The following is a 16,322-nucleotide window of genomic DNA, read 5'->3' as shown; positions in this document are numbered from 1 at the left end:
CCCTCCCTTGCTAGCTCTCTCTCTCTCCCTGTCTCTCAAAATGAAGAAATAAATACTTTTAAAAAAGTGAAAAGGCTCTTAAAGAATGCACATAGGTGGGGAAACTGAGGCTAGAGAAGGCTAAGAATCACTGAGTCCCAAAGTGAGTCAGTGAAGAGATGGGCTCCACACTGGATCTCTGAAGCCTCCATCCAGCACCTGTCCTCCCTCCACCGATGATCAAGGAGATGGATGTGGGGCTCCGACCACCAGCAGGTTGGTATCTCTCCTCTTCTGAGCTCCATTCTCCTCTCTCTCTCTCTCTCTCTTCCCATTTTTTTCTTACTGCTCCCAGCCTAGATACCTCTTCTTTGACCCTCAATTCACCCTCCATGGGTATATATGTTGTGCTAGAGAGAAGGTGTTTCCAACAGAGGGTGACTGTCCCGGCGAAAAAGTACATCAAGTATTTCAGCAAGTACAGCCCAGAGCAGGGCGTATCGGGCACCATCTTCTAGAAGGACATTCCTCACATGGCTAATGGCAGTAACAACCGTCACTGAGCACCTGCCATATGCCAGGTGCTGAAAGAAGCACTTTATATGCACTACCCTGGGTCAGCATCTATGGTGGAACTGGCCGGCTGAAGCATCCTTTCTTCCTGAGGAAGAGATCTCGCAGAACATGCTATAGTGCACAGAGCAGGATCTCTGCAGTCGGATGGACCTGGTTTCAATCCTGTGTGACTCTGAACAAGCTACTTAAGGTCTCTAAGTCTCAGTGTCCTCTTCTGTAAAAGGGGGACCATGACAGCAATCTCCAAGTGTTGCTGAGAGCACCAAGTATGGTGAAGGGTCCCCAGGAGCCCCAGCAGGGTGGGGGCCACACAGCATGGTGTAAAGAGTGCCAACCAGGAGCCATGACCTGGTGTCGAGGCTTCTCCTGCCATGAAATGCCCAGGGCAGGTCACTAAATTTCTTTGGTCCTTAGTTGTCTGGAAGGTGGACACAGATCCCTTTAACAATCTACTGCGTGTGATCATTCGAAAGCCAGAGCCATAGGATGGTCTAGAGAGCCCTACTGTCTGTACACCCTGCTTCCCCAGCTCCGTTTCCTCTGTGTCCCTAGTGCTGGTTGGGGTTCACTCCCACCCAGCCACACTGGCCTCCTCTGCGTTCTTCAGACACACTGGGCATGTTCTCATTTTAGGGCCTTTGCACTTTGTGGGCACACACGCATGTAAACGGAGGTAGGGTTAAAAAAACAAACCCAGGGGCGCCTGGGTGGCTCAGTCGGCTAAGCGTCCGACTTCAGCTCAGGTCACGATCTCGCGATCTCACGGTCCATGAGTTCGAGCCCCGCGTCGGGCTCTGGGCTGATGGCTCAGAGCCTGGAGCCTGCTTCCGATTCTGTGTCTCCCTCTCTCTCTGCTCCTCCCCCGTTCATGGTCTGTCTCTCTCTCTGTCTCAAAAATAAATAAACGTTAAAAAAAAAAAACAACCCAATGTTATGCTCTGATGGGATTAATAAACTGTTAAGAGAAAGCAGGACGTGGGGCGCCTGGGTGGCTCGGTCGGTTAAGCGTCTGACTTCGGCTCAGGTCATGATCTCACGGTCCGTGAGTTCGAGACCCGCGTCGGGCTCTGTGCTGACAGCTCAGAGCCTGGAGCCTGTTTCAGATTCTGTGTCTCCCTCTCTCTCTGCTCCTCCCCTGTTCATGCTCTGTCTCTCTCTGTCTCAAAAATAAATAAACGTTAAAAAAAAAAAAATTAAAAAAAAAAAAAAAAAGAGAAAGCAGGACGGTCTGCAGAGGACTCCACCTTTCAAGGTGACCTCGGATGAACATCCATCCTAAGCCAGCTGGACAGCTGGATGCGGGCGGGACCAGCTTTGTCATAGCATTTCTGATCTCGCGTGCCCACTCGGGGGTGCACTTGACCCCGGACAGCTGCACAGCTTGCAACTCCTCCTCCTCTAAGCCTTCGTTGAAAGCTCTCTTATGTTATCTTCTATAAAACCCCTATTTCCACCTTCAGCACATCTTACACCCCTTTCCTGCTTCCCCAACGTCCTATTTTATTATCCATTTCCCCACTCAGATGTAAGCTCCAGGAGGGTGAGGATAGTTTGGTTTCTTCACTGCCTGGCACTTAGTAGATGTTAAATTCACATTTCTTGAATAAATGATCTATACGAACTTAATAATAGCAAACATTTATACAGTGCTTTCTGTATACCAGGGAATAGTCTTTTTTTTTAATACAAAATACATGTCCTGTATTATAATATGAATATACATGTTTTATTTTATTCTCACAACAATCCTATAGCAGTTCTGAGAAGGAAATGAAATGAACAAAAGGCCACTGCTTTGAATCCTAGCAATACAGATCATTAAATCCGAAGGAGGAAACCGGGGCACAGAGGGGTTAAGTAACTTACCCAAGGTCACACAGCTCACAAGAGCCAGAGAACCTGGTTTCAAGAATGAACTATAATGTCAACGACACTGTACACATGTTGGATGCTCACCACGTCCCAGGCACCGAGGTGAAAACTTTACATATGCTTTTTCCTTTACTCCTCACGATGCTTTTCCGAGGTAAAGATTACCGACCAACCCAATCCTACAGGTGAAATCTAAAGCTTGGTGAGGTTCCTCAACACGCTTTGGTTCACGCAGCTGGTTGTGGAGCTGGGATCCAAGCTGAGGGCGTCTTGCTCCAAAATCCGGGCCCTCAGTCAGGATGGAATATCCCCGCTGATGCATTTGGCATGCGTGGTGGGAGGCTGCAAGCGAAGGCGCCGCACCTGCGTTCCCGCAAGGTTGTAGAAGTAGCAGATGAGGAGGAGGCAATGGGGTGGGAGGGGGAGGGAGAAATACGGAAGTGCCTTCCATCTTTCCTTCCATAGGTCTCGTCTGCTTCTTTCACCTTTCCACTTCGCTGGTTCACCTGTCCTTTCTTTCCTTCCAGACTCGAAGAACGTATCCTGACTCTTTTGTAGCCCCCGGAGGGCCCGGAACAGGGCTGGATTTTTATTTTTGGCATGGTCGTTTTCATCTTTTCGTTTTCTGCTTTCGCAGAGCTGGTGCCTGAGAAATATCTGCTGATGTCGCTCAAGCCCCAGAGGAGCCGAGGATGTCAGAGGCGATCGGTGTGATCAGTCAAAGCGTCTGAGGCTCAGGAAGGTGGGAGACTTGCCCAAAGTCACGCGGCTAAAGCATGGCATATCTAGACAGTAAATCCTGGTGTAGTGCTCTCTGCCCTGGCTGCCGGGGGAGTTCACTCTATTTTGGCCAAGACCATATAATCCAAGGCCTAGATTACCGTGCTGGATGCCAGCAACACAGATCATTAAACCCAGATGTACAAAAAGGGGCCTGGGCTGACTCGCAACAATCCTGTGAAGTTACACACTAATTAACGGTCCAACACTGAGCGAAAAGGCAGAGGCTGACTTCCGAGTGTGTTGCACGATGTTCCCGGTCCAGCTGAGGGTCTGGGCTCCTTCCTGAGGACACTCTCTCCTTCTTCCATCCTCCAGAGCAAATCGTGGGCAGCCACACATGCTCTGGGCAACCGTCTTTGAGAACTATGGTCTTGCCCAGAAGATTGGCCAAAAGGTTAAGAGGATAGACTTTTGTGTGGAATCGTGCTCCTTCCCCTTTCTGTGTGACGCTGAACAATCTACTTAACGCGAGCGCCAGTTTCCTCATCGGTGCCAATGAAGGAGAAAGCTGCTTCGCAGAACTGTCGTGGGGATTCAGAATACTGTCCAAAGCAGATGTGTACAATAGATGTGTAGCAGGTACTCATTAAAAAGGATGGTTGAGGGGCGCCTGGGCGGCTCAGTCGGTTGGGCATCCGACTTCGGCTCAGGTCATGATCTCACAGTTCCTGAGTTCGAGCCCCCGTCGGGCTCTGTGCTGACAGCTCGGAGCCTGGAGCCCGCTTCGGATTCTGTGTCTCCCTCTCTCTCTGCCCCATCCCCCCTCACGCTCTGTCTCTCTCTGTCTTAAAAACAAATAAAACATTAAAAATAAAAGTTTAAAAAGGACGGTTGCTCCTATTTGAGGATTCCCAATTGCTCTAATCTGATTTCCCAGAAAACACTGTCATTTCGGGAAAGCCTCCTTCTTACATGTTTTTTTTTTAACTGGCAAGTGAGACAAGAGGAGAGGCTGTGTTTTCCTCTGGGTCTGCATCTCCAGGAGGCTGTCCGTCGAGTCCCCAAGAAATGACTTGCAGTTTCTGTGCAGCCGGCCAGGCTCCAGCTGTCTTCCTGAATCTCTCTGCTATTCAGATACCCTCCTGCAGGCTCGCCCTTACTCCTCTTTCTTCAGTCACAGATTTACCCCAATGTGGGACCCCTCTCTTAATCGGTCCAGACCTCACCTCATTCATGCCCAGCGCAATCGCTGGTACATACAAATCACATGCTATCTCCCAGACAACCGGGAATGAATGCGTGATCAGTGGCAGAGACAAACTCATTCCGGGAGGTAGGTTCAGGGGCCAGCATATTGCGTTTGGCCAAGGAGTTTGGGGGAGGAGAAATTTTTAAACAGCTGTTATGAGCTCTAGAGCATTCTAGAGAGAGCCTACACATCCAGTTCTGTTTCTGAGAGCCAGCCTCAGATCTCTGCCATGGAACCACCATCCGTAGGTTCGAGTGTCATAAAAGAAGCCTCCTCCAGGCAGGCACAAGGTTTGATCCAGTCACCGTGCCCGGAGAGGGTTCAGGATCTAGCTTTTACCTGGAAGTACGTTTGCCCCAGCATGCTCTTAGTCTGGATACCTCTGTCTGGTCACTTTCCTAGGCACTAAGTAGACTCCGTGGCTCAGTTTCCTTATTTGGAAAATGAAAAGAACAATCATATCTACGTCAAGGGTTGCCTGAGGACAGAATGAGTTAACATTTTATGAAGTATTCAGTGCCTGGCATTCAGTGAGGGCTACAAACAACAAAAGAGCCATTGGTCATGCTCTGTTGCTGTTCTATCTCTGCCCTGGCCTAGGCTTCACTTCCCAAGAACCATAGCTCCACCCTTGGGGCAGAAAGCAGTCTTCCTCTTGTTCCTTCTTCTCCACCACACCCTACTTCCATTTGTGTTCCCTGGGACCCAGGTCCCAGGTCTTGACAAGTCAGAGATCCCTTAGGGCCCATCTCCTCTCTCCAGACTGCTCTCTTCAGGGACAACCAAGCCGTGAACAGCCGCACTCAGGACATAAACATTCCTTGAGTAAATTAATACATATATACGGAGCAAAGCCGATCTCAGATGTCTAGGCAGCTCCTTCTTGGAAGAAACCTATGGCTTTGCTTTTTGGCTTTAGGACACTCTTGGGTTTCCTTGACCTCTAAGGACACATCTGTTTGGTGTTCCTGTTTCTAGCCTAGAGCGAGGAGTCAGTTTTCCCCTTTGTCTGGCCTCCCTGGCTTTGGTTTTGATTTTGCCCAGATTGTTGTCTTATGGTCTTTAACTCCACATCCTGAAGCCAGAAGGTCAGTGTCTCTCGTCACTTTCCTGGACCGGCCAGCCCTTTGGGTATCTTGCTAACCCGGGTCCCTGCTCATCTGCAAGCATCATGGTCTTGACTGTGCAGGCTGTGGGTGCTGTCTGCTCTGACAGGGCCAGAAGTAGCACCTTCCCTCTCGGGCAGGGAGTTCTCAGTTTTGTTGGGCCAGCAGTCCTGTGAGCAGGGAGAAAGAACTCCAGAAGTACTGACTCAACCTCTTCTTCACTTCCTCAATGCCTCCAAATCCCCCACATCTAGCCCGAGAAGAGCATAGTGCAACTCTGGATGAGCTGCCCCTTGGCAGTGACCTCTGGAGGGACTGGGTTGAGGAAATGGGATTATACCCAGGGAGCTAGACATGATGTCCAGTGGAACAGTTATTCGATATCAGAGAGCTTCATCTCTGTAGGGAACCAGAGCCTGAAAAAGCATTTTGAATCCAAAAGTTAGGGGAATACATAGGTAAGCAAGTCTGATGTGTGCAACATTGACCTAGATGTCACCAAAGGAAACCAGACATCGGTTATTAGAAATGGAAGGTTTCAGAGTGCACTTCCTCAGACTGATGTTCAAATCACACTGTCTCCAAGAAAACAACTTAGACAAGAAGTAATCTCTACCCCCCAACCCTCAATGCCCATCGTGAGCACAGACTGAACTTTCTAAGAAACTCCTGACAACAAGCAGTCTCTCCCATCATCTCCAGAAATAGCCTTCTTCTTCTCTCACTTCACGTCACAGTCGGGAAGGTGAGGTTGACATACCCATGTGCCTTTGTTCTTGCCATTAGAGCCGGGGATCTCAACCTTCTGTGTGCTTTGGACCCCTTTGGCACACAGCAAAGCTTGTGGACCCTACTCAGGATAATGTTTCTAAATGCATAAAATAAAGTACGTGGAATTATAAAAGAAATCAATTATATTAAAATACAGCTACCAAAATATAGAATGACAATAGGCAATATATAATAAATGTGCTTCTTTATTAATGCATTAATTAATAAGATCTAGCAGCAGGCAGGCTTACAAACTACCAACATCCCTCTTATTTATTTGTTTGTTTATTTATTTAGAGATAGAGAGCATGAGCACAGGAGGGGAAAGGGGGTGGGGGGAGACAGAATTCCAAGCAGGCTCCATGCTATCAGAGCAGACTCCAACACGGGGCTCAATTTCACCACTGTGAGATCACGACCTGAGCTGAAATCAAGGATTGGGTGCTCATCTGACTGAGCCACCCAGGCGCCCCCAAACTACGGACATTCCTAAGTAGTGATGAGTATAAATGTTATTTTGAAGTGTCTGAAACAACTCTAATGTGATACAAAAATATTTGTGATTTCTATCAGTGACAAAGTCACCGGTACTTCTAATACTATTGTGATTTATATTTGTTTCCCATGCTCATAATCAAAGAGAATGTTAAATGTTAATTAGAGGTTTGTGAAAAGAGGTGTTTTTTCCCCATCCACCTTCTCCCAGGTTAGGATCTCCCACATTAGAGGTTCTGTTCCCCTGCAATGCTCTGGAATCCCACAAGAGGTTCCAAGAGACCATGTCTTTTCACTGGGGTACCTTGGGGTCATCCAGCTCAGTGCTGGATTCCCCAACGTGGGGAATTAAAAGGCAATGAATGAAGTTCGTCTCTAGTCTCCTAGATGAGGAAACTTAATTCAAGGCCATGTGTGGATTTTTTCCTCCCAGATTCCAGTCAAAGCGAGGCTTCTCCTAGGGACTCCCGCTTTGCAGGCAGAGGCTGGGAGGAATTAGCCAATACTGGGGACCCAGCTATGTCATAGGAAATCTCGAGAGCAAGGGTGGCAGCGAGTCAAGTGGGTTAAACAGAGCATGTTGGAAAAACGCAGGAAAAGGAAATGACGTCACCCACTTTGTAGGCTCTGAGGACAGGGAACTGAAAATGTACCCTTCAGAGAGCCGTCAGCTGCCCCGCCCATCTCCATCCGGCAGCGGGGTAGCAGGGGAGGTACCAGGGGCTGCAGGCCCGCAAAGCTCCCACATTGCAGGCCCAGGAGTGAGAACAGTCTCTACTTGCCCACTCAGGGAGCTAAGGTTCTTCCTTCAGCAGAACCTGAACACCCAGCGTTTCCGTGCAAGGTGATGCAACTCGGCAGGAAGCCATGTGCTAGCAACTATGACGTTGTTGCAGACAGGAAAACCCTGAGCTGTGAACGCAGGACTTGCCATGGGAAAAAAGGAGCGGCTGGGTTTTAGTCCCGGTTTCTAGAAAGTCGTTTCCTGCCCCAAAATGGCTTAGTTGGGAAGCTGAATTTATTTCCTAAGAAGGGATTATTTTTTCTCTCCTCTGCCCAGCTTACCTTTACAATCACACTGGCTCTGATTATATGCTGATTCCCGGTTTTGAAACCCTATCTCCCAATGTTGGCTTGATGCGCTCAGGAAATGTACCCCCCATTTCTCCACCACAGCCGCATCATCCCCCAACTACTTTGTTCAGATCACTAACAACGTGCCAGGCACTCTGCCGCCCTTGAAGTTCTCATGGTTGGTACAGTTACGACCGCGTCGCTTCCCCCACCATGATATTTCACATTTCAAAAGGGCTCCTTATTGCTTTACTGCAATAAGGGGGGGGGGGGATGGGGGCAGGAGGGGGGGTAAAGAATTAGAGTATCAAAAGGCAGAATTGGAAAGACCTTAAGTCACTTAATGAATTTCCTCATAATTTACAGATGAGGAAACTGAGGTCCAAAGAAGGGAAGCAGTTTCCCCAAGACCACACGGTGGGCTGAAGATAAAGCTAGAGCTAGAACACAGCTTTCTGGACTCCAGGTCCACGTTCATTTTCCTTGGCATGAGATCCCTGATGCTATTTCCAACTTGATCTCCCACCTGCCCCTCTACACGAATCCAGCTCCGGCCGGCCAATCTATTGCTGGTGTTCAAAGACGTGGTGAGCTTTGCTGTGCTAGTTCTCGCTGTGGCGAAAGCCCTTCCTCGGACCCTATTAGTCCTCCCTGTCTTCTCAGCCTCAGGTGGATTTTCTAGTGTGCCTATCCAATCACATGGCTCCTTGCTGAAAGCCTGCATAACTCTCTGCTATTGGATTCAATCCAAATTCCTTAACATGACCAATATTACTTCTGACTTCAAACTGGCTTATCTTTTACCCTCATCTCCCCATCCTCCTATCTCTCTCTGATTTTAGGTCATTTGGTGATGACTGATTGCTTTGTATGTCTCCATTTTTAGGTTCAGCCAAGCCTAAGATCCTGTGGCTTTGGGATACAACATAAAGAAAAAAATATTGAAAAAAAAATTTTAATGTCTATTTATTTATTTTTGAGAGTGGGGAGAGGGGACAGAGGGAGGAGAGAGACTCCCAAGCAGGCTCTGTGCTGTCTGCGCAGAGCTCCAGGCAGGGCTCGATCTCATGAACCATGAGATCATGACCTGAGCCAAAATCAAGAGTCTTGGCCAGTTAACTGACTGAGCCACCCAGGCACCCCCCCAAAAAATGATTTTATAAAATTTTTTTAATGTTCATTTACTCTTGAGAGAGAGAGAGAGAGACAGAGTGTGGGCAGGGGGAGGGGCAGAGAGAGAGACAAGGAAACACAGAATCCGAAGCAGACTCCTGGCTCCTCGCCATCAGCACAGAGCCCTGATGAGGGGCTTGAATTCACAAACTGCAAGATCATGATCTGAGCCGAAGTCCAACGCTTAACCAACTGAGTCACCCAGGTGCCCATTGGAAAAATGATTTTAATCGTTATGTTCATTCAATAGTCAAGTATTAACTGAGCACCCACCAGGAGACGTTGAGTCTTGGAACCACAGAAATGAACGTGGAGTCTCAGGCTAGCGAGAGATCTAGATATGCAACCAAAAAACTGCAATGAACTGTGATAAGTACAAAAGAAGTATATGCAGAGTAAAGCGGAGGTCCACAGGTGAGGGACCAATTTTGCCCTGGGAAATGGGAATGGAGAGAGAGGTTAGGGTGAGGCAGGTACAGTTTTGTAGAGGAGGAGAGTCGAATTGGTGTCTGTACAGAGAGCGGAATGGGATCTAGTCAATGGATTTAAAGAGAAGAAAGTATTTCAATGTAGGAAAAGGAGAGATTCATTTATTAAAGTAGAATCGGGATTGCACATGAATAAGTTTAATTAATCATTACAGGTGACTTCAAACAAAGCTATTGGGTCCTTCTTGCTTAAAGGAAAGGAATTGACTGGCATGGGAACGGCTTATATTATCGGAAGGTTTTGACGTCAAGTATTTTTGTCAGACCGTGTTTCTCATTACTTTAATCATGGTTATGGATGATCATGAGAAATAGTTTATTTAGCATCAATGATGAAAAAACAGGCATGAGTTCAAGAGATATTTAGATATTCGCACATATTTTCAGCATTTATCAAGCATTACAACGAAAAGTTAGAGTCTTCATTTTAAAGGAAATTCTGGAAAACATTAAAAAGAATGCTCTGACCCAAAAGGTAGAAAAGCAGAGAATCATAGTGACATTGAATATAATTGGAAAAGATCTTGTACGTTACCTATTCTATTACTCTCATTTTACAGATATATAAACTGAAATCCAGAAAAATGAAAGAATATGAGAAATTCACCCTGTAAACCATGGCCTCCCTGAACTCAAGTACAGGATCTCAGAGTCTTAGATATTAAGATAAGAGCTGAGAAGAAATATAGTATAATCGCTACTATCTTGATATTTTTCAAAGATTGTGTATAGTTAATCCCAGGTGCTTTGATTTAATCCTGCCAGGAGGTGTTGTCCTACCTGATGGATTAGTCCCTAAGAAAATCTTCCAGTATCCTTAGGGAGAAAAGGCTAAGATTCATGAAGAAAAAGGGTGGCAATATTAGACTCTCTCATGTGCCAAAGATATATCTGTGATTGGAAGTCTGAGAAGGAAAAGATTGGTGTGGCCTGGAATAATTCAAAACTAAAGAATTGGGATCCACTCTTTGATGATGAATGGAGGGAAAGAAGGGCAGCCGTTGTTGAAGGGAAATGGTGGAAATTAACAAAAGCAAAGGAGAAACGGCAGGAGTGAGCCCATGGTGTCTGCACTGGGGAGAAACATGGTTAAGGAGAAGTGGATTTAAAGTGGGGGTGGGTGCCTGGCTGGCTCAGTTGGTAACACATGAGACTCTTGATCTTGGGGTTGTGAGTTTGAGCACCATGAACAGCACGTTGGGCGTGGAGATTACTTAAAAATAAAATCTTACAAAATATGAAGTAAAAAAAAAATAATGAAGGAGCAAAAGCAGCTTTTGGACTTCTCTTCCAGTTATGTAATTCAGGGATCTTTCCTGTCCTAATTACCATTTTACCTTCCTTCTGGAAGGCAGGTGGGAAGAAAGAGGCACATCTTTTTTTTTTTTTTTAATTTTTAAAAAATATTTATTTATTTGTTTGTTCATTTATTTATTTTGAGAGAGAGAGAGAGCACAAGTAGGGGAGGGGCAGAGAGAAGGAGACAGAGGATCTGAAGCAGGCTCAGCACTTGAGCACAGTGCCCGATGTGGGCTCGAACCCATGAACGGGGAGATCATGACCTGAGCTGAAATCAAGAGTCGGTTGCTTAATTGACTGAGACACCCAGGCGCCCCCCAGGCATATCCTCTATCTAAAAACTATAACTATAACTAGATAAACTATAACTTTGTCTAAAACTATAACTAGCAGTCTCCTAGGAAGGAAACTTTAGGAGGAAAGTGTTGAGGTAATGCAGCCTGAGATTAATCTGCCTTAGAATGGGAGGAAGTGCGATGCCACCAGAGAAATTCCAAGGGAGTTCCAGCCCTCACCTGCAGGAGTTCACTTCCTTTCTGTGACCTGTATATAAAACTGGAAGCCTCTTGGCTTGAGACAGACTCCTAGGTGAGCAGAAGCAGCAGCCTTTCCTGAACTCAGGTAAGAGAATTCCCTTTCTCTACACTACTCACACAGTTCTGGAGGTCAGCCTGGTTCTTCCAATCATTTACCCAAGTGTGTTCAGGGCCACGTCTAAAGGAGCCCTTTCCAACAGTACAAAATATCCTGAGGATAGAGAATTATCATGTTTATCTTCACACACCAGTACCTAGCACAATATTTTAGATGGTGCTCAATAGGGGTGCCTGGGTGATTCAGTCAGTTGGGAGCCCGACTTCAGCTCGGATCATGATCTCATGGTTCGTGAGTTTGAGCCCCACGTCAGGCTCTGTGCTGACAGCTCAGAGCCTGGAGCCTGCTTCAGATTCTGTGTCCCCCTCTCTCTCTGCCCCTCCCCTCCTCACACTCTATCTCTCAAAAATGAATAAAGATTTTAAAAAAATTTTAATTAAAATAATCATTTAAAAAGATGGTGCTCAAGAAATGCTAATCAAATTGTTGAATTTAAAGTATATTTACTATATACCCTCTATGCTCAAGGCAGCTAACAGTATTCTCTATTTAAAATTAATTGATCACTCGCTATATTTTAGGTGTGTAAATCATGCATCATTGTCTTTAAATGTCAAAACAAGCTTCTAGGGTAAGTGTGATTGTTTCATTTGGGGGGGCTAAGAAAACAAAACTCAAAGAGGTGAGTTTACCTGTCCAGAGTCACATAGACGTAGGGTGACTACCTCATTCAGGTTTACCTATGACTTTTCCAGTTTTAAAACTAAAATCCCTGTGTCCTGGGACACCCCCCTTCCCCCCCTCCCCCGCCGCCCAGTCCTGAGCAAATAGGGACAACCTATTTTGATGGGAACTTGTAGCCAATATGTCTCAGCATGGCACTGGCAGATTCACTCGTTATTTAAAATGTTGATATGTGGTTCATCATGGATATGTTTTTCATTAATTTTGATATCGCATGAAAATATTATTTGTCTTGTTGATTGAGACTTTTAGTGCCCACTTATATTCGGTGCCTGAGATGAGTACTCCATTCTCCTTACACTAATCCCAGCTCATTATAATTTATCTTCAAACTCAGGAGACACTATAAAGTGCCCTTCTATGGAGCCGTCTATTCCAGGAAGAAATGAGTTCCCTTCCTGCCTTTCTTCTCTTTCTTTTGGGACCTGGGCAGAGCCAGAAAGAGCCCGCTCTTGCGTCCCTCTCCGGTGTGCCTGACTATAGTCTTCCTGTAGAGGGCGCTGTGGAGCACAGACACCTCGGGAGAGAGAAGTGCTAGGTGTAACTGGGCTGATTGCCCATCAGATCTTGCCTTTCCCTGGCAGTAAGATTGTTATGAAATCATTGACTTTCTATTTGCCTTTGGGGCTGAAATAAATCTATTATCCCGAAATAACCAACCCGATCGCAGACAAATACCAAACAGCTAGGCTCTTCTGCCCTGGGGGTAGCCATAAAATCCAGGCAATTTTCCCCCAAGTGTTTTCGGTGGCTCAGCAACAGCTTCTGTAAGGTTCTGTTTTCCCACAGTTCCCCTGTGGGCTTAAGGGGACCAGAAGAGTGAGCTACACTGGCATTCTGGAAGGGAAGACTGTATACGTCAATTGGGCAAAACAAGTTTTAACATTTTCCCCGAAATGTAATCCTCTGTCTACTCACTGCAAGTGCCTGCTGCTCCAGGCCTTACCTGCTGGGCAATGACGATGGGGCTGGGATGGGGACAGAATAAAGGAGTCGGGACCTGTAGCACCAACTCACAGACCCTGAACGAGCAGCCGAAGTCTCTCCTTCTGGGACAGCAGCTCAGCAGCTTTTCTTAGTAAGTTAGATGAATGGGCCAGACCGTCCAAACCCAGACAAAGCTATTGAGTTTCACAAGGGGACACCTGGGGAAAGCATGTCCCTGGACTGAATTGGCTTCTTCAGACATGACATTGGGAAAATCAGTAAGTCATGCTCTTTCCTTTGAATTCCTAGCTCCCGTGGTCTTCAGATTCTGGCACAAGATGAAAGCGTCTGGTCTTCCCATCTGCCTTCTCTCTGCTGTGTTTTATCTCTTCTGGACACCTTCCGCTGGGCTGAAGACACTCCATTTGGGAAGTTGTGTGATCACCACAAACCTTCAGGCAATGCGAAACGGGTTTTCTGAGATACGGGACAGTGTGGTAAGCGAAGGAGGCAACCCCTCCCTGCCCCTGTGGCTGCCTCTCTCCTTCTCTACTTGTCCTTCTCTGTCCTCTGGGAGCCCGGCAGTAGGATCACAAAAAGAGACAGGCTGGGGACCCCATACCAGGAGGATGCATTCCCAAGAAAGAGCTGTAGTTCAAAATTGAAAAGTGTTTTGGCAAGAGACGTTGTCCACTGGGCTGTGGCAAGGAAAAGTTGAGAGAGGTCTTGATGTCTAACACCCGGCAGCAGTCCCTGACCTGTCCTTTCCTGCCTTGCCTTCTTCCACTTAGCAAGCCAAAGATGAAATCATTGACATCAGAATCTTGAGGAAGACTGAGTCTTTGCAAGACACCAAGGTATGTGCTTGGTCCATAAAACTGTGGGAGGAAATATAAATTGGAGGCATCTCCACCACCACGGATGCCACCAACATACTAGTCTCCTTTGTAGCCTGCAGATCAGTGCTGCCTCCTGCGCCATGTACTGAGACTCTACCTGGACAGGGTTTTCAAAAACTATCAGACCCCTGACCACCATATCCTCCGGAAGACCAGCAGTCTTGCCAACTCTTTTCTTACCATCAAGAAGGACCTCCGGCTCTGCGTGAGTAAAGGTCTTGGGTAAAAGGACCCATCGCCGCACATAGTTCAATGACTTAGCAACCAAGCTCTTTCTTATCCCCATTTACTGGCTAGAAAAACTGAAACCAAACGTTCTCATAATTGGTATTGTATCATGTGACAGGTCATAAGAACTCAGTTTTGCTGTCTTTGGGGTATAGGCCCTATGCAAAAAGTCTACATAACTGCAAAATGCTATTTCATGTTAATGATAATTATCTATTATCCATGAATTACGTGTTACACTGTAGGTGAAGGGTCCTACAGTACATTAGTGCATCCTCAGCCTCTCAGCGGGCCGTGGGGCTGAATATCAAGACAAGGTCTGAATAGGACCTAGGTATCCAACAAAGAGCTCCCTATGTGAGCCTACAAAGCTGGCCTCCTCTTCTGGCTGGTGAGTAGTTTACTGATCCAAAATGATGAGGTCTGAAAAGGCTTTCCATAAGAATGGAGTAGGAACAGGAACGCAGGTGAAAGAGTAGAATTCTCCTTACTTCGTGGCAGTGGTGAGGGCAGATAATCAGAATCTTTAATAAAATCCATCATTCTGTGGCACTCTTTTCAGCATGCCCACATGACATGCCCTTGTGGGGAGGAAGCAGTGGAGAAATACAGCCAGATTCTGAGTCACTTCGAAGAGGTATATGCAATTTGGGCCTCGGTAGGGATGGGTGTGTTTTTCGAACTGAGATCACCACTGGGTGGGATAGATATTCATGCCGGTAGAAATCCTGTAGCCCTCAACAATTGCCCTCTGAGGTCATGTGGACCATCCCTCTGCTTTAACCCAGGGGACACCCATCCAGGCTCTAGAAGGGTGTGGTCTCTGGAAGACGCTCTGGGATTCAAGAGGGCATGGCCTTAATTCCATCAAGTCACTCCAGAGACATCTGTGTCTTCCAGCTGTACAAACAAGAAGCAGTAGTTTTCCAACATTACCCACTTATACGTACCCTCAAAAACAGTCACAATTTCACACACGCCCATGCCATGCTGTTCCTCACCTTGGTGCCTTTGCACATCTGCCAGGAAGGCTTGAAGTCCACTCCTCACTGACTAATTCCTACTCATCCTTTAAGACTCACCCTAAGCATCACCTCCAGGAAGGTACTGGCTATGTCTCTCAGAGGTAGGTGCCTCTTCCGTCATCCTGTGGAGACTCCAGCCTCCATCCACCACACTACATTTTAGCTGTCTGCTTCTGTCTCCTTCACTTGACTGAATTCCCTGTGGGTAGGCATTGTGCCATTTATCTCTGAATCCTTAGCCAGCCCAGTGCTTAACACAATAAATATTTGCTCGGTTAAAGTTGCACAGTAGGCAACTCCTAACACACACACACACACACACACACACACACACACACATCTTTCTTTAAGAAAAAACCCAACCCAACAGTCTAATTACTTTGATCTCTGTGATTCAAGACGCTTGGGTTATACTCCAAACTCTGCCACCTTCTGGGCTTCAGTTTCCCTATGTAATGGACTCCAGGATTTTCCTTCCTCTTGTGAGATCTTGAGATTCCATAACGTCTTTCACGCTCTCCATCTTGAAGAGAATACTGGGCTCGCAATGCCCAGCAGACCTACCAGTGAAAGGAGAGCATTAACCCGGGAGTACATGTTGTCCCTTTATGAGATGCTCAGCACAGAAGTGTGTGTCTTTCAGCTTACGCCTCAGGCAGCGGTGGTGAAGGCTTTGGGAGAGCTGGACATTCTCCTGCAGTGGATGGAGGAGCTGGCCTAGGAGGAGGGTGACGACCCCGCTGGCAATAGTGCTGGCCAAGAGTCCCAGTCCTCGGTACCCGCGAAGGCGTGACCCCCAACCACCGTCTCGCTGCTGTACAACGTAGTGCTGGCCACTGTGGAGATTATTTATTTATTTATTATTTGCTTCCTTATTGTGGTTGTCCCCAGGAGTTCCCACTCTGAACGGAGACCATGGTTTTATAAGATTTTGATGAGATCTTTTCCACCGTGGGGTGTATTTATTACTTAATATATTTATTTATTTTTGCTATTTAACTTATTTATTTTTGTATGTGAAGACAAGACTTAAAAAATTCACGGGTTATATTTATCACCTATGCGTTTTCGTACAGTAAACAAACCCTCTAAATTCTAGA

At 46.6% G+C, this 16,322-nt stretch overlaps 1 protein-coding gene across 1 annotated transcript; it reads left to right on the top strand.

Annotated features, from left to right (window-relative positions):
• Positions 1-13,408: 13,408 nt before the first annotated feature.
• Positions 13,409-15,943, top strand: IL20 (interleukin 20). Its single transcript, XM_049635054.1, has 5 exons — positions 13,409-13,567; positions 13,862-13,927; positions 14,022-14,174; positions 14,760-14,834; positions 15,866-15,943. The coding sequence occupies exons 1-5, from the start codon at positions 13,409-13,411 to the stop codon at positions 15,941-15,943; spliced, it is 531 nt and encodes a 176-aa protein (XP_049491011.1).
• The last annotated feature ends 379 nt before the right edge of the window (positions 15,944-16,322 follow it).

This window comes from Panthera uncia, chromosome F1, assembly GCF_023721935.1.
Source record: "Panthera uncia isolate 11264 chromosome F1, Puncia_PCG_1.0, whole genome shotgun sequence".
NCBI classification, from domain to species: Eukaryota; Metazoa; Chordata; class Mammalia; order Carnivora; family Felidae; genus Panthera; species Panthera uncia.
Note: the sequence above shows the minus strand (reverse complement) of the source record. Positions and strands in the feature narration are given on the sequence as shown.